Here is a 24,459-nt window from a genome sequence, read left to right on the forward strand (position 1 = left end):
ACAGTTTACAAAATCCACATTCTATGTGTTTACATAATATGTCATCCAGTTCTTAGTTATATTTACTGCAAAAGCTACTGGTGTTATACAGAGGCAGGAGGAGACGTGGAAAGAATTCCCAAAGAGAGTGGAACTTGTGAGAAATGTAGACAATTACCGATTACTTGTGGTGCGGGCATGGAAGTAGCACCCACAAACCTCAGTGAGAGGGAGAACAGGGAAGTAGGAGAGGAAGAGAATAAGGTGGTCCAGAAGCTAAAAGCAGCTATAAAATATAGCTTAAAGCCCCTGAAAAATGTTTATATGAAGTACAGGAAACTAAGTCCAATCAATGCTATGATTAAGAGTAGATGGAGCATCCATCAAACAAGTACATCCTAGAAAGTATCAGCATCCATGCAGATGAAAGGTAGAGCAAAACAGTGGAGCATCGAATGGACCACAGGCTGAGAAAACTGTCAGATGGAAACGGATATTCATCTGAAGTACTAGTTAAGTACTTGTAAGTACTATTTACAAGCAATAGTTAAGTTAGAAAAAAGCACACAAAACCAGAAGGGGTTTGGGCATTCTCTTAGTAGGTACTTGAGTACAAAGCGTCTCTGGTGAGGAGTGAAGGAGTTGGAACAGTATGGAATCTGGGACCTCCTTTTAAAATTTTCAATTTTTAATATATCAATATACATTGATCATATTCTTCCCCCTCCTCCAACTCCTCTCAGAGCCTCCCCATTTCAATTTCATGCTTATTTTCTCTCTAAGAAAGAAAACAAGAAACAGAACAAAACCCAAAATGAAAATCAAAACAAACTAAACAAACAAACAAACAAACGAAAAATTGCCCGAACAAAACTGAATAAATAGCATACAAAAAGCATGCATTCCATTTTGTACTGGCTGAATAATCCTGGGTTTGAGGCTTGCCCTGGATTGTAGTTGATATACCCAGTGGTACTTTTTTAGAGAAAATGAGTTTTCTGAGCAGATATCAACTGAAAATAGCTTCTCAGGGGTGGGACTTTGTGTCCCAGCTAAGTGCTGGGGTTTGGTGAGCCTGGTAAGGCTGTCTCCCTACTCCAATGACAGAGGAATGAGAAGGAGAGGTGGACCCCCAGAACTCCGTCAGAATTGAAGAAGTGGGCCTGGTGTCCAGAAGGCAGGAGATGGATCGCCCCGATACTGTGATGACTACCTGAGGCTCCCTGTCAGAGATAGCAGTGGTCAAACCAAGGGAGCAGGGGCCCCTGATAAGTTGTTCATGGACAGACCATGAATATTGGTTGAAGGGCAATCTGGGCTTGATGTCCTCATGCTGTGAGGGACATGGGGACAACCAACACTCCAGTGCCTTCTTGATGGCACTTGGACATGGTCTGGGTGGTTTACGAGGGTTTGGACAGGCCTGGGCCCAGCGATCCTCCTGACCGCATTTAAAACAAGGACACAGAGGTTCTCGGGCTTTAGGAGACCAGGGAGCCTGGGCTTTTGCTTTGGCCGGCTGAAAGGCCTTAGCCATCATCAGGTATTTTTGTTTTGGGGCTTTTTCCTCTCTCTTCCACGCTACACCTTGAAGGCAACAGTTAAGACTTCTGCCTATGGAGTCAGAGGCCCTCCCTAGACATTTAAGTTTGGCCCTAAAAGCAGAGAAACTTTGTGAGAAGAAGTAGGTCATAAGGAGTTGCCTCCCATCTGGGGTATCAGGATCCAGATAGGGCTTTTGGAAGGCTGTCTAGGAATTGAGATGGGGAGATGGGATTTCATGCTTTTCCTGGATGACCCCTTAGACTTTTTTTCATAATTTACCACCATAAGGATGTCCTTGCAGAGACTGGCCAGGAGGCAAGTTAAAAATCTATTCCTAGCTAGGATGTCCCCTGGGGTATTGTAATCCCATGTAGAGTCTTCATCGGTGACTGTCTTAGCCCTAACTGGGGTAGGTGTCATCAGTTTGGTGGATTTTATCTGCATGGGCCCTCGCCTGGTCCCAGACTCCTATGTTCCTCTGGGAGAAGATTGTTGGTGAGAATCACATAAACATCATGGAAGGTGAGGTTATAGGATTGGATAATATACTGGATACCCAATTGATTCTCATAGAACAAGGCCTTATATGTGATAGTTGAGTATTCTGCTTTAAGGCCACATACTCAGCCCTGACTGAGTAGGCAACCTGTCCCTGAGGAGGGAGAAAGAAAAACCAGAGAGGCAGGAGAGGAAGAGAAGAGACTGTGGGTTGAGGCTGATAAGGGGGAGGCTTGCTAGTGTGATCAAAAATAGTGAAAGAATCATCTGGTTTGGGCTTCATAGCTTAGAGGAGTTGTTTCCTCCTTGGTTGGTTTATCTCAAAATTCGTCATACCACATGGTTCCTTTAAGATTACCTAAGTATAGATTTTAACTATTGAGGAGATAGATTTACAGTCTTACAGATTTTTCAGATTTGTAACCTTGCCAAATATGCTTACAGATCTTGAGGTAATATTTATACCTTAGTTTTAGAGAGTTAGAACAAAGCCAAAAGCACAGGAGATGAGTGGCAATAGTCCACATTGGGAATAGTCCATGCCTTTATTTTTTACTTTTTGCTCTCCTTTCTCTGCCATATGGCAGGCAGCTCACCTGATATGGGACAGAGATTTTAGATAAAATCTTTTAAACAAACATGCTTGGGTCTAGAGGAGGCAGAGCCCTACCCCAACTCCAGAACCAGCTTTCAATTGAAGTGGGACAGCATAAAACAACAATCTAATACCACTCATACCTAAAAGACACCCGAATTCCTGTAAAACTGAATCCAGTAAGCTGGGAACAAAGAAATCTTAGAGACAGGAAATCTCTGAGCCCTGGGCACAGACAGAGGACACTGCAGGAAGGAGCTGAGAGTCACAGCCAGGGAGGGGTAGAGATACAGTTAATGTTGAGGCTTATGATCATGATGATATGTGGGTAGGAAAAACAATTTCAAAAGGTTTGAGTGGCTGTGGGACTGGCAGGTGAGAGAGATTTGCCCTGACTGTGGGCCAGGCAGGAAAACTCAAGCTACAAATGGCGTCCAACGTGGTGGCAAGAGTTTCCACCTAAAAACTGAGAAAAAAGATTCTAAAACGGAGCTAAAAACAGTTCCTAATTGTCTCTCTCAAATGAGCGGCAGCTGCCGGTTTGAGCTACTTGTGGGTTTCTGGTGTCGCTCGACCTGCAGTTTGGCAGGAATGAGGCCTCTGCAAGTGGCACATTAAGCGGTGTGGTGGATTTAGACTTTACTAGTACAAAAAAAAAAAAAGAGGTTTCTGGGCTGTACGCTGCTTAGATAAAAGCATAGACCCAGGATAGCTCCCAGAGTTGGCGGAAAACGTACTACTGCCATATTGGGAAGCTGAGGTGGGCAGAGCCAGCAGCCACAGCTGCTGCAGTTTAAAGCAATAGATAAACAATAAGACAGATTCAGATGTAATAGTTTAAAATGTGTGTAAAATATACGTAGGCTTGAAAGAGATAAAAAGGTGATATATACAGTTACAGAAACAAATACATAGTTTTAAAAAATAAAGTCTTTAAAGAGACAGTAAAATTAATATAAAAAATAAGCCACGTGAAGATGAATATTACACAGAGAATCTGGATTGTGTTGTCTTTGGGATTTTTAACTGCAGAAAAACATTTGATTGTAAAAGCTGTTGAGTTATGCCAAAATGTATATTTTAAAGATACCTTGACTTCAAAATTTGGATATAAGGATATGTTGCTTTGGAAAAGAGTCTCTGCTTTTGTTTCCACAGAAAGCCAAAGGCTATGGATTTGTTCAAGATTAAGATACATCAGGTTTGACCAGCCAAGACCCCCTGAAAGGTCTCTGATGACACCATGGCCCAGATGATCCAATATCCAGAATGGTTTGAAGGCAACTGGCTCAGATGATACAGCCTCATGGACTACTCCATGATCCTAAAATTTTCTTTGTGTCCCCATAAGATACAGCGCCCCCTTCCAGCAGGAAGTAGTAAGAGAAGCTACGCCCAAATTCCCAAATCATATGAAATTTTACTTTGTTAAGGTTAAAACCCTCCTTTTTTTAAAAAAAAAGGGGGAAGTGCTGTGGGATGTTCTGTATGGCAAATGTGTTGCTAATTAGTCAATAAATAAAACACTGATTGGCCATTGGCTAGGCAGGAAGTGTAGGTGGGACAAGGAGGAGAATAAAGCTGGGAAGTGGAAGGTTGAGTCAGAGAGACACTGCCAGCCGCCATGATGACAAACAGCATGTGAAGATGCTGGTAAGCCACAAGCCATGTGGCAAGGTATAGATTAATGGAAATGGATTAATTTAAGCTATAAGAACAGTTAGCAAGAAGCCTGCCATGGCCATACAGTTTGTAACCAATATAAGTCTCTGTGTTTACTTGGTCGGGTTTGAGTGGCTGTGGGACTGGCAGGTGAGAAAGATTTGCCCTGACTGTGGGCCAGGCAGGAAAACTCAAGCTACAGAGGGGTGTGCGCCAGGTGTGTGTGTGTGTGTGTCAGGACGTCAAATATAAGCATTGCAGCTCAGATGGGAAGGTACTCTGGCAGTTGGGAGCTAAGGAATACCACAAAGTCACTGTAAGTGTAGCAGCTTACAGCCCTTCTCCAGGGAAAGATTCCCCAATGCAAGTGTAACAACTCTGCTCCACTGGGGGAAGGCTTCCGCAGTGAGAGTGTTACAGTTCTGCTCCACTCCACTCTGCTCTGGAGAAAGTTGTTACAGTAGGTATCAGCTCCAGGGAAAGTGTCACATGGCACAACAAACCTCACTCAAGAGATTTATTGGGAAGGAAGAGTCCAGGAGGGTGGCTGCCTCTAGGGTGAGAAGTAGCACCAAAATGAATGGAATATAGAGCTTCTATAGGATTTCTTGGGGGACTGAGCTTTTTAGGGTGGCTTGGGATTGGTGAATTTTTGTGATCTAATTCTGGGGAAAGCTTGGGGGTTGGTGGGATTTTGTGCTCAGGGATTGGTGGGATTCTGCAGCTTGACTCCGGGGCAAGCTCAGCGATTGGTGGGATTTCAATCCCCGGTTCTGGGGTCAAGTTAGGGGCAGGGTGTTCTTCCTTAGCCCCCTTCCCCTACAGTAAGTTTAGAGAGATCAGAATGGAGGCCAGAAAAGAGGATGAAGGTCCCCCTCCTGAATGTCCCTGGTATGGCAGATTTGGCTCCCTGTTAGAGAGGTTCGGCAGGTTGGTGGGGTCACATAGCACTGAAGATTGGCTGGAAAGGCTGAAAGGGGCTGCCAGGAAGGACCAGGGACCCTGGGTCTTCATCGAGAGCCTGAGACCTCTTGAAACTACCTTCTGTATCTACCTTTTAGACAGTTCCACACCATGAAGATGCTGTTGGAATGGAACAAATGATTCAGCTGAACAGGGACAGAAAAGACAAAACTTGAAAGATGGGCTTAGGTGAAAGTAAGGGAGCGTGAGGATTAGACTCTGTGGTGTAGAAGGCACCACATACGCTTCCAGAGGAGGGAGGCAACCAGCAGCTCTACCCACTGTGACACCTGTGACCCACACCAAGGACCAGCATGGCAGGATAACCCTACATGTGCAGCAGGGGCACACATACCTTGGTGGTAACCAGCAGCTCTCTAATTGGACCTAAGACCCACTCAATAAGAGGGAGACCATGCCTGGTATAGGAAACCTAGCTAAATCCTCAGGGATAGTAAAGTCACGGTTACTGGAGGGGAGTCTACAACCACCAATGAACTAAACCAGCACAATCCTCACCAACAATCCATAAGCATTTGTCCTTATTCCCACAGATAAGTGTCGTCTTCACTCATCAAGGAAACTGCCTTTTACAACAGACAGAGACCACTGTGAGATTGTGTCTCCTAGTAATATTGGAAGCTACACCTTTAAAACTTGACCACCCAAGTGTGAGCTCAGCAAGGATGACACCAATGGCCATGCCAAACTGGGCAGAGGAAAAACCACAAGGCCTCAACTGTACACACAGAACTAGAGACAACCCGAGTAAAGCTGGGAGCAGGAGAGGTGGTCCTCCCCAGGGAAGAGCACACCCATTGGTTGTCCAGTGACAAAAGGCCAGCCCTGAAAGCCTACATACAAGTAACATTATGTGGACTCAGCAGGTTGTTTTAGGAATGTATATGTACATACAAATATATATATATAAAAATGCAATACCAATTAATGAAGAAAGTGACCATGAAACATTGTAGGGAGGAGCATACAGGAGGGTTCGGAGGGAACAAAGAGAAGGGAGAAGTGTTGTAATTAAATTATAGTCTCAATAATAAAAAGTATAAATAAATAAACAAAAGTAATGGAGAAAACAATTAAAAAGGAATGAGAGGAAATTTCAGAAAACAAGTGCCCCCATTTAAAACATGAAGACAGCATAGAAGTGTAGCTCTGTGGGCTGTGTCCTCTAAAAGGTCCGTGAAACTGGGAATGGGTGGCATAAAAAATCAGGGGCGTCCAAGTCATAAGAATGAGAATTGGAATAACACCTCCACAGACAGGGAAAGCATGCTGCAAACACCTGCTTATCGAAGAGGAACCTCTGAAAATGCACACTGAAAGCTACTAGGAAAATGATGTACACACGAACGATTTTAAAAAATGATGACAGGCTTCAGGAAATAATTAGGATGAACAACAAAAAACCTCCAGCATTGAAAGCTAAAACCAGATGGGCATGGTGGCTCTTGGGAGACCAGGTCATCCTGAGCCTCATAATAAACCTTGGGGCAGTCAGAGCAAGGTGAGATCCTCCTCCTCCCCAAGAAAAATAAGGTAAGAAGGAACTTAGGAGTGGATAAATATAACCAATAACTTCTTTTAAGAAAAAACACAAGCAAGGGATCCCTCTTCCGGTCGTTTATGTTGGTGTATGTTTTTAATATGTTTCATTAATTCTTTGAGAATTTCATGGTGGGTACAATGTATTTTGATCATATTTACCTCTTCTTCGCCTAAGTCCCACACCCTTGCCAACTTCATGTCTCCTTTTTTGAACTTACTTACTGAGTCAGATTTGTGCTGCCTCCATACTCAAAAGTATGGGCCACCTGCTGAAGTATAGTGGATCTACCAGTGGCCAAACCCTTAGAGAAAACTGACTCTTCCTTCCCTAGCAGCCATCAGCTGTCAATAGCTCCTCAGTAGGAGTGAGGGCTCATGAGCTCATCCCTCCTAAACACTGGAATTTTATGCAAGTCTTAATGCAGGCAACCAACTGCTGTGGGTTCATGAGTGCACCAGTTTTATGATGTGCAGAAGACACTGTTTACCATGGTCCTGTCTGACTTCTGGGTGTTAGGCTATTACCGTACTCTCTTCTGGAGTTTTCACTGAGCCTTGGGGATAGAAGGTGTGACTCAGAGGTCTCATGACTGAGCACTACACAGGCACATTCACTCTGCCCTTTGAGCAGTTGTGAGTTTTGGCATTAATCACTGTCGGCTCAAAAGAAGCTTCTCTGTTGAGGTCCGAGAGCTGCACAAATCTATGGGTGCCAGAGCTGAGTGTTTAGAAGCTAACTTGATACTGTGTCAGTTTAGAAAGATAATAATAATTGTTTCACTCCAAGGGCCTATGTAATTTCCCAAGAAATAGGTTCTTGGCCACATTTACAATAGTAGGCATGTGTTTCTTCCTGTGGAGTAGACTTTAAATACAAACAAAAAGTGACTGGTCACACCCGTAACATCCATACCACTATTATGTCTATGAGCATAACTTGCCAGTTTGATCATTTAACTTTCAAAAAAAAAAAAAAAAAAGAAAGAAAAGAAAAAAAATGAGGAAATAGATAAAGGGTTAAGTAACTACACACCAGGTCAGGCCCTAGGAATAGATGACCAACACAGTTTGGACACTATTTTTTTTTTGTGTGTGTTAATGGATCCCCCTTTAAAAAAAAAAAAGATAGGAAAAGAACATGAATTTGGGCAGGTAGAGGAGAAGGATGTGGGAGGATTTCAGGGACAGGAAAGAATATTATATGAATATAGTGAGTAAAAATGTCAAAGGATGAATTTTAAAAAGAATAATCAGTGATTATAAATGAGGGGGAACACTGAGTTACTGCTGAGAGATACATACTAAAATTTTATTCTTGGTGTGAGTGGTTACAAAGGGCTTTATCTTTTAGTAATTCATTCAGCTCTACATTTGAAAGCTTTATCTTTCATTTTATATTGAAAAATTATGTCTTGTGATATAAAAAGTGAAGTTATGATCTATGTGGGATATTAAATAAAACTAATTAACATTTATCATCCCAAACTTTTGAATTTTTGTGGTTACAACATATCAAATTTATTATCCTAGCAACTTTGAAATGTAGAAGATATTATTGTTTACTACATCTACTTTGGTGTATCATATATGTTAAGGAAGAAAAACATTTTAAAATTTTATTTTTGAAATTATAATTCAATTACAGCATTACCCCCTTCCCTTTCTTCCCTCTAAATCCTCCCCACTCAGCTTCAAATTCATGGCCTTTTTTTTTCATTAATTGTTATTGCATGCATATATCCTAAGTATAACCTGTTCATATAGGATCACAACCCTATAATGCTACCTGTATGTATGTTTTTAGGGCTGACCATTAGGTACTGGACATCCACTTGGTGTGCTCTCCCCTGGGGAGGGCAAACTTTCTCTTTACCAGCTCTCCTCAAATTCTTTGTGTAGGACTGAGGCCTTCTGGGCCTTTTCCCATCCAGTTTGGCCTGTTCATTGGTGTCATCCTTGTTGAGTTCATGTATGAGCAGTCATATTGTTTAGACTTTATGGTGTAGCTTCCGCTATTACTAGGAGACACAATCTCACAATAATGGTGGCTGCATTAATCATTTAAAAGCAAGTTCAATAAGCAGGCAGAGTACAGAGCCCGATAGCAGGCTGACTCTTAAGTGACCTCAGGTTGCATTATTAACTTGACTGTGAGGTCCACCTGATGGAAATCCTCCTGCTTGAAGCCTCCCAAGTGTAAGTCAGACTCTTAAGTGACCTCAGGTTGCATTATTAACTTGACTGTGAGGTCCACCTGATGGAAATCCTCCTGCTTGAAGCCTCCCAAGTGTAAGTCACCAAACATTGATTAATAGAATACTATATATAAGCCTTTTATAAGTTAGACTCAAGTATAATTCAACTCCGGTGTTTCATTATTAATTTTCTCTCTGAATGATTCACCCATTGTTGAAAAGTGGGGTATTGGAATGCTATGTTCAATGTGCTGCAATTTATCTGTCATTTCAGAGTCTTTAATATTTGTTTTGTATAGTTTAGGTGTACCAATGTTTGGTATACATACATATATATATGTATATATACTTGTTGAATTGTTACATTACTTGATAAAATGACCCCTTTATTATAACCATGGTTTCATTCCCAGCTATGGCCTCGTACATGCTAGGAAAACGCTACCAATAAGCTTTTTAGCCAACTCTCATTTTCCAATTTTTTAATTAAAAGTATATTTTCTCTGATATAAATATAGCTACTTCTGGTTTCTTGTGGTTTCTATTTGCATGGGATGTCTTTTCCATTCCTTCACTTCCAGTTACTTTAAAAGTGAGATAGGTATCTTGTGGGCAGCATATAATTAGATTTTACTTCTGCATCCATCCAATCATTCTTTCTATTCTATTCATTTTTATTTGATAACTTAGTCCATTTACATCCAAGGTAGTTACTGATACATAAAGTTTTCCCACAAATATTTTATTAATGACATTCTGTGTGTTTTAGTGCTTACATATTTCTTACTCTCCAGCCTGTGATTTTGAGTGAGCCAGCTGGTAATGACTCTGGCAGGTAGAACTTGGGTTTGGGCTCTCCATAAACCTGGGATGCTTGGTGCCTTGCTCTAAGGTCAGGTGGAACAGTTGGCTTTGCTTTGCTGTGTGAGGAAACCATTGAGTAAGCTCTGCAACCGGGGCATCACCGTTATGTCAGATTAAATAGCAGAGCATCTTTGTAGTTCAGGCTGTACTGATATCTGGGTTAAGCAGTAACAGTGTTGTGGGAAGGACGCTTGGGATGGTGGAGTAGCTCAACTGTACTGTGGGAGCGGCTGCTGTGTGGAATGCATAGTTGTGGTTTGTCTTTTTGTCTATACAGGGCCAATGAAGAAAACTTGGAAGCTAGGCTGTGTATTATTTACGCTCCTAGGTATGACAGATATAGCTCGCCCTCTTTGCTGAAAATTGTTCTTTGTTTCTCTATGGGTGGGACACGGAGGTAATTCCAAAGCATATCTTGGAGGCAGAATGTTCAGATTTTAAAGCAGGGCACAGCTTCCTATCACTTTTGGTAGCAACCAGCCTAGCCTTTCAAATGGATTGGGTGTCAGTACTAGCAGGTACAACAGGCTACTGTCTGATCCATGTGCTCACACTCAGCTTTGGCCTCATATTCAGACTGCATCAAATTTTGTAGGACTTGGATAGCCCTCATGTCTATCGAGGAAAGCATAGTACAAACACTAAAACTAATTTTGTTCATTAACTGAATAAAAAAATGAGTACAGAAATATGTTAAGATATAAAAGTGAAATGACATGTGAGGTGAGGGATATGCTGATTACTGTATCACCATGAATATGAAAAAATCTTAGATTAATTAAACATTAAAAATGATACTGGGATTAAAGGTTTAAGAAGGGATGTGGTGGGAGGGTGGGGTAAGAGAAAGGAAAGAATGGGTAGGTTAACCAAAACTAAAGATACCTGAAAAACTCATACGGAAACTTAGTATTCTACAACCTAGTTAAAAATATAATTAAATAAAATTAAATTAAAAAGAGAGAAGGAGTTAGAATACCAGTAATCTTCATGGTAAGACAAGGGTTATTAAATGGAAATCTCAGTGTCTAGCTTGGAATACCTGTTACTGAGTGGAGAGGCTGCAGATGTCCCAGCCACGCTTTTAAGTAGATGGTCCATTGATGTTCTTCCTGAAGGCATTGTCTACTACAGTTGCAGGAGGTAAAGAAATTCAAGCTGAAACTTACCCCCAAACGTCCTTCCTGCTGACAGTTGTAGAAGGTGCTACACGGGGTTCTGTGGGAGGAAAGTCATCACTGAAACCTGAATGCTGCAATACCGACCTTCCAGGCAAGGGGCCCTGTACAGAAGTGGCGTGAAGGTTATGGGGATCTGAGGCCGGCTCCACAGAGGGACTCTCATGTCTGTTATTGTAAGCCAGTCACAATCCCATGGCTCAGGAGGACACAGGCTGTACAGCAGAACCTACTCCTATTGTGCTGAATGGCAATGTTGTCAAATTGCTTTCTAAATACATTTCTTTCCCCCCATAAATTAGTGCGGTTCTTAACTTTGGCCAGAGATGGTGCCTCTGCAGGGGAAGCCTTTAAGGCAGATGCCTAACATCTCAATGTGCTGAGAGTAAGTGACTGTTGAGCGCTCAGCCCAAAGTGGGACATCTATGCGAACACCCCTAAGGCTCAGCAAACAGTGGAAGGGAGAGTAAAAGGGATATAAGAGCAAGTGGTGTGTGTGTGTGTGTGTGTGTGTGTGTGTGTGTGTGTGTGTGTGTGTGGTGAGTTGCTGTTTCTGAACATGACATGGCTGCTGTACTCCAACTCACTACAGTTACGGTTACTTGCACAGGATCAAACCGATAAGAGCAGCCAATATGCTAGCACATAGCACCAATGGGACTCAGGGACATTGTGGTGGTATTGTGTTCTCCAAAATATTGTGTACCCTAATAAACTTACCTGGGGAGTTTACAAAAAGACAAGAGGGGAGGACATGCTGTGGGGTGTCCAGGAGGAGTAAGGGGGAATAGGGAATGGATATGATCAAGGTATGCACGATATGAAATTGTTAAAGATTAAATAACCAAGTTAAAGCATTGATAGATCAAATTGAAGAAGAAAAATTTATGATTCCTGTAGGTGCAGAAAAAGCATTGAACACAGTTCTAAGTCTACCTTGATAATTTGATAGACTATTTAAAAACATTTGTAGAATATTTAATTCTCAGTTTAAATTCCAGTTCATATTCAAGTTAGAAACCTGTACCACGAATCTTAACAGATCTTATTAATAAAAACAAACCTGGAGCTGTGTATTGAGGTGAATGCTGGAAAATCAGAGAAGCAGAACAAGCCACAGCCACCTCACCTTGCCAATTCCTCAGCTGATCCTGTTTCCTCAGACTGGAGGCTTCTGAGTCCTTATCCAGAATGAATCTCAGCCGAACTGCTGCTAGAAGCCTAAAAGCTTAACAGGCTCTAGTTCCTGGTCCTCACGCCTTGTATACCTTTCTGCTTTCTGCTATCACTTCTAGGGATTAAAGGCATGAATCACCATGCCTGGCTGTTTCCAGTGTGGCTTTAAACTCACAGAGATCCGGATGGATCTCTGCCTCCCAAGTGATAGGATTAAAGGCGTGTGTGCCACCATTTTCTGGCCTCTATATCTAGTGGCTCTTCTGTTCTCTGACCCCAGATAAGTTTATTAGGGTACACAATATTTTGGAGAACACAATACCATCACAGAAACCCGATGACTTTATCTGCTATTGGCAGTCTAGCCGATATAACACCATGCTGCAGTGTAAAGAAAACGTCACACCTATTTAGGAGAAGCCAGAATATGGGGAAAATGCAAGAAAATTGGTTGAAACTTGATTAGAACAAAACATGAGTTTAACAAGGCAATAAGCATTGAGCTAAAAATAATCCATGCACTAACAATAAACACTGTGATATCAACAGAAGACATAAAATAAACAAAAGCAAAGAGAGCATCCCTGAGGTAATGTTGTCAATGTGTGCATGTTGTCAAATACTCTAAAGTGTATGAAAGTGGTGTTCACAAGAACTGGAGGGAAATATTTGAAAAGATAACAGTTTTATGAAGTTACAAGTGTACAAAACCAAGAACATCAACAGACTCTAAGCTTAATAAACACAAGAGAAACCCACATTAAGGAACAGCTTCCTGAACTCACTAACAGTCAGTCATAAAGATGAGGATTCAGTGCAGCCAAGGCAGCATGATAGCGTGTGGAGGAAAACAAAGGCAGTAATTGTAGAATATTATCTTAAGGTGTGTTACTTTTTTTTAATGTTGCATGTGTTTAACTCGGTGAAGCTGTGCTCCTTTGCCTGTCTAAAACACCTGATGGTCTAATAAAGAACTGAATGGCCAATAGCAAGGAAGGAGAGAGAAATAGGTGGGGCTGGCAGGCAGAGAGAATTTATAGAGGAAAAATCTGGGAAGAAGATTAAGTAGTCAGAGAAGGCAGAAGACTCCAGGGGCCAGCCACCCAGCTACACAGCCAGACATGGAGTAAGAGTAAGATTTACAGAAGTGAGAGAACAGGAAAAGCCCAGAGGCAAAAGGGATAATTTAAGTTAAGAGAAGCTGGCTAGCGACAAGTCTAGGTAAGGCTGGGCATTCATAGTTAAGAATAAGTCTCTGTGTGATTTGTTTGGGAGCTGGGTGGTGGGCCCCCAAAAGAGTAAAAGAGTTTTAAAAAGACCCATAACTATTGACTGCACACTTCTCAGAAACAGTGCACACCACAAGATAACAGAATGATGTCTTTGAAGTGCTGAGCAGTAAAGAAACAAAGGAAACCTGCCATGCTCATCACTACCCATCATGGGAGGCAAGAAACTGAAGACACAGTAATGAACTGTGTGTAGTACCTTTACTTACAGAGTCAGGGAATGTATGATTGTCAAATTTTTATTATATGTATAGTTCATGAAAAGGCATCCAAGATATGTTATTAAATTTAAAGAAATGGGGCATGAGAGGCTTTACTCAACATTTGACTAATTTTGTTGAAGGAAGCCTAGCGTGCTCAGACACACGCCAAGAGCAATGACTGGGAGGCTCTTCCTCTGAGTCTCAGTGGTTATCTCTGAGTTGCAAGATCATTCGTGATTTATCATTTGGGTGATGTGTTTGTCCCATGTCTTGAAGTTTTTTTCAGCAATCATTTTACACTGGTAGAGAAGGAGCCATATAAGGAATCTAGTAGTAGCTGCTACATAGTGAAGTTTGTGGCTAGCCATTACCCTTCTCATGACCTGGGTATCACGTTTCTGAATCCTAGGCCAGAGAAAAGAGAAATCACATACAATTTAAAATGATCTTTGGATTGCCGTTCTGATTTTTTTTTGGTATATACATTTTATAGTTGGATAATATTCTTTTAGATAGTGGTTTTCTTTATATATATATCGTTTCAGAACTATCCAAATGGTTTTGTATAACTGAGTTAAGACATAAAGGCATGCAAAATTTAGTGTGTAAGTAAATACAAAAACTTTTCAAAGGTTCTCAGCATGTAAAATTCTGTGTTGATCACAAGAAAAGTATACTGTGATGGAGGAGTCTTCCTGTCTTGATGCGCAGAATCTGCAAACTCATTTTAGCAGTATATTTAAGGCAGTTTATACTCAAATCAGGTTTGAAAGCAAACCTCAAATCTGTACTGCTTTTTCTACTAAAGATTAATTCCACTAGGTGGAGGCATTTGCTCAGTTTTGTGGTTCACAGTAACTAAACACAGCAATAGGAAAATCTATTAAAAAGAACATCTGGAACAGAGTAGCAGCCTTGATGCTCCTAGGCCTGAAGCTTTGTATTGGTGTGGCCTAGTAAGTGTGTGCAGGCTGTCCTATGGAGCTTGGAGTTTGCTTTAATGCTTAGTCAAGTAACAGGGTTAATGTGTAAGTTATTTGTGGGGCAGAATAGATTAGTAATCTAGCATTCTTCATGTTTGTATTTAATTGTTAGTCATGTATCCATTACTGACATCTAAAATATAATATATGCTGTTTTGATTGTATTTGAAGTGTTTCTTTCATTTCATGTGATTATTTGTTGATAAATATTTTGTTTAATAGTTTATATTTTTAATGTCATATAAAACAATACCTCTTTATGCCATGGAAAAACAAGTATTATTTTTTGAGTATGCCATGCACATAACAACATTCATGATGCAATTCTTAAAGTAACTTAAATATGACAGGCCTAAAATACTGTGGGGAAATATGTTTCCATTGACTTCAGGCATTTTGTGGCTATCTTCTTGGGTGTCTACTTTTCTGTTCTTACCGGTTCCATCATTATATGGCTAAGTAGGAAGTAAATCTGCTCCTCTTTAGTTGCATTTGAAGTTATACTGTTCTGTATCATCAGCTAAATTGACTTAAGCGAGTCTGAAGCACCAAGCACTCTGAAAGCAACCCATTCTCTTTGTGTGCAGTTGATTCTCCGAGCATTTCTTTCAGGCACACTATTGTCCCTAATTATATTGCTTTAAAGATACACTGTTAATTGTCTACTGCTGTTTGCATAAATTGTTTAAAAACACAACAGATTTTTGTTCTTCCATCCCTTGGAGAAAAGTTGGTGGTTGATGCTGTTTCTCTTTTCATCTTCTATCTATGGTTAAAAGAGAAGACCAAATGTGTCTAATTGTACTGTCGGGAGGCTAGTTTCGAATGTGTAATAGCTCTTGTCTCCTTTTAAAAAAGAGCACTTAATTTAAACAATCGTTTTGTGTGCGTTGGAGACAATTCACCCAGACATCTGCTGGTTGGTTTTTCCCTTAGGATGAAAGCCTGGCCCGCCAGTTGGTGGAGCTGGGCTACCGAGGGACAGGGGAGGTCGTGAAGAGGGAAGATTTCGAGGCAAGAAAAGCAGCTATAGACATTGCAAGACTGGCGGAAAGAACCCAGAAAAAGTAAGTGCCCGTGTCCTACATCTAGAAAAAGTAAGTGCCCGTGTCCCACATCTAGAAAAAGTAAGTGCCCATTTCCCACATTTAGAAAAAGTAAGTGCCCATGTCCCACATCTAGAAAAAGTAAGTGCCCATGTCCCACATCTAGAAAAAGTAAGTGCCCATGTCCCACATCTAGGTTTTGTTACGTTCCAGAGTGTCTGGAAAAAGCCAACCTTTCTCTCCAATGGTAATTTGGAAACGTTGCTTGGAGCAGTAAGACTTGAGATGTCTCCAACCTGAACCCACAGTCGGGACGCAGAGGGACCGTCGTCACATGCTTGCAGTAACACTGTGTGCCAGTTTGATCTCCTAACTCAAGAAATGCAAATTCCAAAATATGGTCGTTATATCAATAAAGTCACGTTAAAAAGTAACCCACTAGCACTGGTTTTATGCATTTATAAACGAAAAATATGTGACATTTGCCTTAGAAGTCTTTGTACTTTTGAAGCATATAAACCTTGGCATTGTTGATGTTCTTGAACTTTTCAAACATTGATTCATGTAAAGACAATAACTGTCAATAACTGTCACTGGTTGTTGTTAATATGAATACTGTAAGTAATGTAAAATATGGATTGAATGGAACGTATGGACATAGGTAATTAGGAACTGGGGAGGAAGCTCATTTGGGAAAGGACTTGCTGTGAAACCATAAAGACTTGAGTTAGAGCCTCAAAATCATGTGAAAAACTTAGCCTGCGCTGTGTGTCTGTAATGGCAGTTTTGGGCCAGGAGAGACGGGCAGGTCCCTGAGGCCTAATCCTAAGACAGTGAGAGACCCAGTCTCATAAAAGCAGCTGGTAAAATTTAGGAACAACACTTGAGGCTGCCCTCCGGCATCCACATGCACATGCCCATGTGTGTAAGTGCACTTGCACAAACATGAGCCCTCGCGTCTGCATATACACATGTGTGTATACACACAGACAGGCAATGAAAAGACATCTTCCTAAGGTGAGTTGCATCAAACCAGTAAGACAGTTTTAAAAATTGTTGATAAAACAACTGTCTACTTAATTTTAAAAACGTCACTCAATTTTAAGCATTGGACATGATAACTGTTTAGAAAATACTGAATCATTCTTAGGTAAGATCTTTTAAAAATACTCAGTAATTATCGTTAGAAATTCCCATGTACTCATAAATAAGATGCACTGATAGATGCATGGGTCCTGGGAAGGTGCAGTTTTAGATGGCCATTTTAGTGATTATTGTTTCAGTACTACGTAATCCTATCTTTTAACACATTGGTATTCAGCAATTTATGCTTTCCATTGTATCCATAACGCATAAGCTCAAGAGGCTTACTACAATACATATTCATAATTTCTCCCATCAGTGTGACAGTTCTACTCAGTACATCACAAGACTGGAATCTGCTGTTGCTCAGACTAAATCTTTGTCTGGACCAGGCTCTGGAGCTGAATCCCAGTCAGTCAGGTTGTTGTTTGTGATTTGGGGGCTGTGGTCTTCATGTCTTTGTTATTTGTCGTGGGATCTGTTCTTTTCTGCTAGAAGCTGTCCATATTCCTGCTCCTTTGCTCTCTCCCTCCAGCAGTAATGGGCCACCTTTGAAATCTTTCCAGCTTTCTCTTGTGTGTTCTCTTTCCTGATCTGGCAGAAAAACGTTCTCCTCTTTAATAATCCCTGTGATGACAGTACACTCATCTAGATGATCTAGGATCATCTTCTGATTTCCAAATCTAACCTTCATCACCTATGTAAGGTCCCTCTCCAAATGTAACAGACTCTTAGCAATAGGGAATTGTCATCCTTAAAGGAAAATTCTACCAGTCACGGGTGATTCACATAACCCTCAGTAACTTACACACAGTTGGCCACTTCAGCCTCCAGTCTTATTAATTTATAACTACGCAAGTTGTATGTGTAAATTGTGTATGTCTTTTGTTTTGTTTTGTTTCGGTTTTGGTTTTTTGAGACAGGGTTTCTCTGTATAGCCCTGGCTGTCCTGGAACTCGCTCTACAGACCAGGTTGGCCTTGAACTCACAGAGAACCACCTGCTTCTGTCTCCCAAGTACTGGGATTAAAGGTGTGTGCCACCGGGCTGTGTATGTCTGATATGAGACATCAGACACACAGACAGATAGATAGACAGGGAGAGACAGACTTTATTTACATTTATATCATTTTATAAGAGATATAAACTATTTCATATTGAGAAAGTTGGTCATGTTTAAAGTTTAAGCTCTGTCCCTGTCACATGTCCATTTTGTGTTTGAGGATTAAAGTGGATTTTTCTATGTGATGGTCTCTAACTGTCCGGAGCTGGAAGTCATCAGACTGCTTAAGTGCCAGTCTTGGGAGGCCCGTCCCCACCCAGAGCTTCTAGGAAAGGAAGGTCCTTTCATCTGCGATCTCTTCTGGTTGTCTTTGTTATGGATGTGTCCCATATGGTGCCTCCTGTCCCATGCGGGAGTCACTTTGTTCTTTTCCTTGCAAAATCCATTATAGTGTTGTTGACGCCACGGCCAGCAGAGGGAGGCCTAGAGCTAAGAATATTGGCTTAAGTCTTTTTTTTAAAATTATTTATTTATTTATTTATTTATTTATTTATTTATTTATTTATTTATTTATTTATTTATTTTTGGTTTTTTCGAGACAGGGTTTCTCTGTGTAGCTTTGCGCCTTTCCTGGAACTCGCTTTGGAGACCAGGCTGGCCTCGAACTCACAGAGATCCGCCTGGCTCTGCCTCCTCCCGAGTGCTGGGATTAAAGGCGTGTGCCACCAACGCTTAAATCTCAACGGCAACTGGTACCAAGTTAGAAATGATTGATTGCATCTACTGTTAGACATGCATGCTCAGAAGTGTGTTCACTTCCCTAGCCTGCAGATGAGATGCTACAACTATGCTCCATTTCTCTAGGTTTAGCAATGGTAGAGCAGCCAGGTGTGGATGTGTTGGAATATTTTACTTATAATACCTTCCTCACTGGAGAAAAGAGTCTGGAGAGATGGATGTTAAATACAATGGGAAGGGATATTTCCATGAGGGTAGTCGCAGAAGAATGAAAAATATGAAAAAAAATTGAGTTTTTAATCATGTGCAAAAATTCATAGACAGCCATATGCATTAGGCACTGTGCCAGGTTCTGGGACCAGAGCGGAGTACAAGACTTGGTCACTGCTCTTGAGGAGTCTGATGACTAGGTGAATAAAATTACATCGTTGGTGGGAATGGAAAATGGAAAACAGCTTGGCAATTTTTCAAAAAAAAAAAAAATTAAACAGATTCTTACCATATGGCCCAGCAATTTTACTCCTAAGATTATACCCAAGGGAACTGAAAACATAGGCAGGTAAGTACTCATCCATGAATATTGAAAGCAGCATTATTCATAGTAGCTTCAAAGGGGAAACAATCCAAATGCCTACTAATTGATAAATGGCTAAAAATGTGATTATATAAGTATAATTGAGTATTATTCCATTATGAAAATGCAATACACTGTTACATGCTTCAGCACAGGTAACGCCTTGAGAACAGGGGAAATGAAAGGAACTAGACACAAAAGTCCTCCTTGCTTTGAATGAGATGGTCCCACAGTCTTGGGCATTTGAATACTTGGTTCCCAGTTGATGGCTCTGTTTGGGGAGGCTTAGGAATTGTGGCCTTGGAGGAAATAATGGCCCTGGGGGTGGGTTCTAACACTGTCATCAAAGTTATAAGTATGCACATTTCCCCTCACATCCATTATTATTGTTGTTATTATTATTATTTAGTATAAGTCTACCCTCTTCTACTGCTTCTGTCTTAATAAGTGACAAAGGTGAGGTATGGTGGCATATACTTGTAGTTCTAGCTACACAGAAGGCAGAGGCAGAAGGATAGCCTGAGCCCACAAGCTTGAGAACAACCTGGGCAATATGATGTGACCCTGTCTCAAAAAAAACCAAGTATTAGGGCTTGTGAGCTGGTTCCGCCAATGAGAGCACTTACCACCAAGACTGACACCTTGAGTAGGATCCCTAGGACCCCCAAGGTAAGAGGGGAGAACTGCTTACATACGTTATCCTCTGACCTCCATACGAGGGCCACAGCATGTACCTCTCCAATACACTTCAAATACATGGAATGGAATGAGAATTACCCCTCCCACACTGGAAAGCTATCCCTCCAGTAATGGTCAGAAATAATAGCTACCTTCCTCTTAGCTTCTGGTTATATATAAACCACTGATTGATGACTGAAATACTTTTTAAAGCTGAAAAATTGATAAAGATTAAATGTTGCTGGGTATGGTGGCATACACGGTTAATTCAAACACTTGGGAAGTAAAGACTCACACCATAAAACACCTCTTCCTTTCTCCTCTTCCCCTTCCTTTCCTACCCACCTTTCTCCCTCCCCCTCCTCTTCTTCTTCTCTTCTCTCTCTCTCTCTCTTTTTTTCCATTACGACTCATAGCAGCTGGTCACAGTAGCCACAGACAAATGACCAAGGTTGGAAAGGAGAGATGGGAGAAGTTTGTCTGATGCCCTTTTGTTAGGACCAGAGTGTTATCTCTCTCTCTCTCTCTCTCAGGGTTCAGCCATAGCTTTTCCTGAGAAACTTTCTAACATAGGTGCCTCAGAATGTCCATCTACAGTGAGAAGTTCAGCTGATTCCCACAGATGATGGAGAGATGTGGAGCTGAACTGTTTGTGACTCAAGATGAATACCGGGTTCTTGCAAGGTAGATTGTAGTTTTAGCTGAGTCATCCTCCAGGTAGGCAGTTTTCTGGTTGAAATTGCAAGATCATCAGCTGGTTCACTTTGAATCTGCTTGTAGACTAAGACCCACATCTGCTCCTCCTAACACTGTTTCTGGGAAATGACTTTGTTTTGTTGAAGTCTGGCTGCTGACACCCAGACAGGGATGTGGGTGTGGCCCTGATGCAGCCTTGGTTGTACTGGTTTGGCCACTGTCATTTCCTGGAGAGCTGTGATGAGCCTCTGGAATTCCCGGGGAGTCACTGTTAGGAGCCCCTGATTCCAAACATCCAGGGATCTCTACGAAGGTTGTTGGGGTTGGTACAAAGGGTCTCTTTGGTGACTTAGGGTGAGGGTCTTGAGCCCTATATCCAGGTGACCCTCTTAAACAAAAACGTTGGCCAGTTTTCAGACTCTTTGATACTAATAAATTGCTGAATTTACCATGTGCTCACCTCTACTTTCAACATGGTAAGATTGGACCTAGTTTCCTTCAATTTGCTTTTTCTTCTTAAAAAAAAAAATTCTTTTTAATTTTTTTTCCCCATTTCCAAATATAGTTACACCCCCTCCTCCCTTTAACCCCCTCAATTCCTTCTCAAATTCATAGTCACCTTTAGCCTTAATTACTGCTGCACATATTTGCATAAACACATAAACACGACCGGCTGAGTTCATTTAGTGTTGCTCGCGTGTATATGATTTCAGAGCTGACCACCAGTTGTTGAGTAACCAAGTAGGGGGCTCATCCCTGAGGAAGTCGGGTTTTCTTATCTCTGCAGTCATTAATTGCCTGTAGCTCTTTACATAGGGATAGAGTCCCATAAGAGTTCCCTCTTCCTCATTAGCACGTGTATTGGTGTTGTCCTTGTTCACGTCTTATTCAGGCAGCCATGTTCTTGCATTATCATGGGTGAAGCTTCTCTGCTATTTCTAGGAGACACAATATCACATCAGACGTTCTGGTCCTCTGGCCCCTGCAGTCTTTCCACCCCCTTCTTCTCCAATGTTCCCTGAGCCTTCGGTGCAGGGATTGTGTTGTTGATGTACTCCCTGGGGCTGGACACCTCACGGTCAGTTGTTTTCTGCACTGTGACCAGATGTGGTTTTCTGTAGGGTCCATCTGCACCAAGGAGAAGCTGCTTTGATGAAGGGTGAGAGCTGCTCTCATCTGCAGAAGGACAACAATTGGGAATGCAGTTAGGAATTACGCTAGTTTAGTAAAGTGATGATACAGATTTTCTTCTAAATTACACGACTTGATGATTGGCTAGGTTTCCAGCACCGGTCATTATTCACTCCTATTGAGTGGGCCTTAAGTTCAATTAGACAGCTGTTGGTTGCCACCAAGACGTAAGGGCATCCATTGTACCCTTAAGATACCTCTGGAGCTGGGCTTGTGGGTGTGAAGATTGTGGCAGGGTTGATGTATTATTTTTAAGGATGGGTAATATTTAGTGAATTGTTTCTATGGCCATGAATGGTACTAGTAAAATTATTCTAATTAAGGTGATTATAAATGACCTATTTAGTATAATTTTATTTTGTGTGTTTGTCACTGAGGTAACAAGAATGTAGGGAATACCCATGAAGTGAATACCTTTTATGTTTTCTTCTATTTATTTTTCATAATTAGTTTTGACAATTCACACACATGTATAATGCAGAGTTATTATTCTCATCCCTACCCTCTCTTATTTACCCGTATGCTTCCCTAACCTCCCTCTTTCCTGTAGGAGTCTCTTTCTCATGTCCATGTCTCATTTTATAATATTGTGACAGAATGAGTTGAAGCAGGACTTACTGTGTGATTGTGGGTTTGGGGATATTCTTTGGAGAATGGTTGGCTCATCTGTGGGTGTAGAACCAAAGACAGTGACTCCTCCTCACTCAAAATCTATCAGTATTAATAGTCCAGTAGTAAGGGATGAGTCTCTATGAGCCCATCTCCCTTCCATGATGGCTGGTTGACATTTGCATGCGTGCATGTATGCATGTTTATGTACCACTTGTGCATATGTATAGTAGAGGTCAGAGGACCACTTTCAGTATTGATTCTCTTCTATCAGGCGGCCCTGAGGATTGAACTCAGATCCACATGCTTGCCATCAGGTATTTTACACGCCGAGCTGTCTTGTCAGTCCTTGAGAAGACTTTAAAATTTGAATACGTATATTTAATTTTCCCAACTTACAATATTATGGCTTTTTTCAATTATTACTTTATTGCCTTTTCTTTTATCCCTGAATGTTGAAATTTGTAACTATGCAGACAGATGATGGCTATAGATGTAAAAGTCTTCATGGTGAAAAATGAGACAGTACATCGATGTGAGTGTATTTTGTGCAATGTAGTAAGAAGTAGTGATCGTATTATAAATATGGTTTGCTGACTTGTGGCAAACTGGAGAACGCTGTACATGCTTTAATTTGTTTTATGCTCAGAGCCATCTTGGTGGATGTAAATACTATTATCTCTGTTTTAGAGATGAAAACCTAAACACAAGGAGTTTATGGAGTTTATACTAAGAAAGGCCAGAACCAAGTTGAAAACTCAGACCAGCTGGTGGAAAAGCCTGAATTCTTAACAACTACATTCTTTTGCTTCAAATAATAAAGTATGTTAAATGCTGCAGCTTCAGAATGTGGACTCCTCCTTGGATGTTACTCCCTTTATTCTAAATTATTAAGTCACAGGACTAAACCAATATTTGTGGAAATTGTAAGCATTGAATAGTTCCTGATGATACTGGCTTTGGAGAGGATGCCATGAAATACAGGTTTATCTCTATGGGATCTAAGTAATCCGATAATTCACTCTTCATAGCAGATGGGACAATGGGGTTTTTGATGACTAAACATCCATGACCTTAATATGCTTGCTTTCACACAGTATTTGATCAGTTTTGAAAAGGTGCAGGTGTGTTTTGGTAGCTTTCTCTCTAACTAGTGAATTTGTAACATTAGCAAAGCTGTTTTTGCACCTGGATTTGGACAGTGATAACAAACTTTCTCAAGCTAAGAATAAATTAAGACTAACATTTAGGGTTTTTTTTCTGTAATTTAAAAGTATTTGAATTATAAATAGTTTTGGAAAAACCCACAGCAATAAATAAATAAAATTTGTTTACATAGGTGCCATAAAACCATTTCTTCTTAATAGAGATTGCTGCTCCTTACAGCAAGTTAATAATCTCCAAGAAAAAAAGGCTGGAATATAGGAAATTATTCCTCTGTGGATTCCAAGGTTTTAAAGTGATTCTGCAATTTTGACTTTTCCCTTTGTTCCCACACTACTTACTGGTATTTCTGATCTTGCTCTCCTGGAGCATAAGCCTCGTCCTGAAGCAGACTCCTTAAACTGGCTGTTGTTTCTGCTTCATGCAACAACTGTGTCTGTGCTTTTCATTTGGATCCTTGTGTAGGGGATCTCCATAGCGGTCTCCTCAGACCGTCCATCTGAACTAACCAGCCAGGCTCTGGCCAACTGCTGTGTCTTTCTCTGAACCTCCCTTACCTATGCAATTCCTTGCTTCTCAACTACAGTCGAGTTCTATATGAGCAGCCATCTTCTCTCCTTCAACATCACTGTCTGATCACAGCGAGTCATCACACCTGAGAAATATGAGGTTATCAACCACAGTTGAATAAATGCATTTTTATTCAGGCTCGAGAGTGGCAGTTGATGCATGTATAAAATATATGTTTTGAAAATGTAATTTCTTAACCAGGCATGGTGGCACATGCCTTTAATCTCAGCACTTGGGATGTAGAGGCAGGTGGACCTCTAAGTTCGAGGCCAGCCTGGTCTATAGAGTGAGTTACGGGACAGCCAGGACTACACAGAGAAAATTTGTCTCAAAAAACAAAACCAAGCAAATGTAATTTCTGTTGTGCAGTTATGTGCTTAGGTAAGTTGCTCCCGTGTGAGATTTATATACACAG

General features: G+C 41.0%; 1 protein-coding gene across 3 annotated transcripts in view; it reads left to right on the forward strand.

Annotated features, from left to right (window-relative positions):
- Cfap299 (cilia and flagella associated protein 299) overlaps positions 1-24,459 on the forward strand; it is a 497,260-nt gene that overhangs the window by 4,369 nt on the left and 468,432 nt on the right. For all 3 annotated transcript variants that reach the window (XM_059274708.1, XM_059274710.1, XM_059274709.1), the window contains exon 2: positions 15,630-15,760. In XM_059274708.1, coding sequence (XP_059130691.1) covers positions 15,630-15,760 — 131 coding nt within the window. The remainder of the gene's footprint in view (positions 1-15,629; positions 15,761-24,459) is intronic.

Source organism: Peromyscus eremicus, chromosome 10, assembly GCF_949786415.1.
Source record: "Peromyscus eremicus chromosome 10, PerEre_H2_v1, whole genome shotgun sequence".
Taxonomy (NCBI): Eukaryota; Metazoa; Chordata; class Mammalia; order Rodentia; family Cricetidae; genus Peromyscus; species Peromyscus eremicus.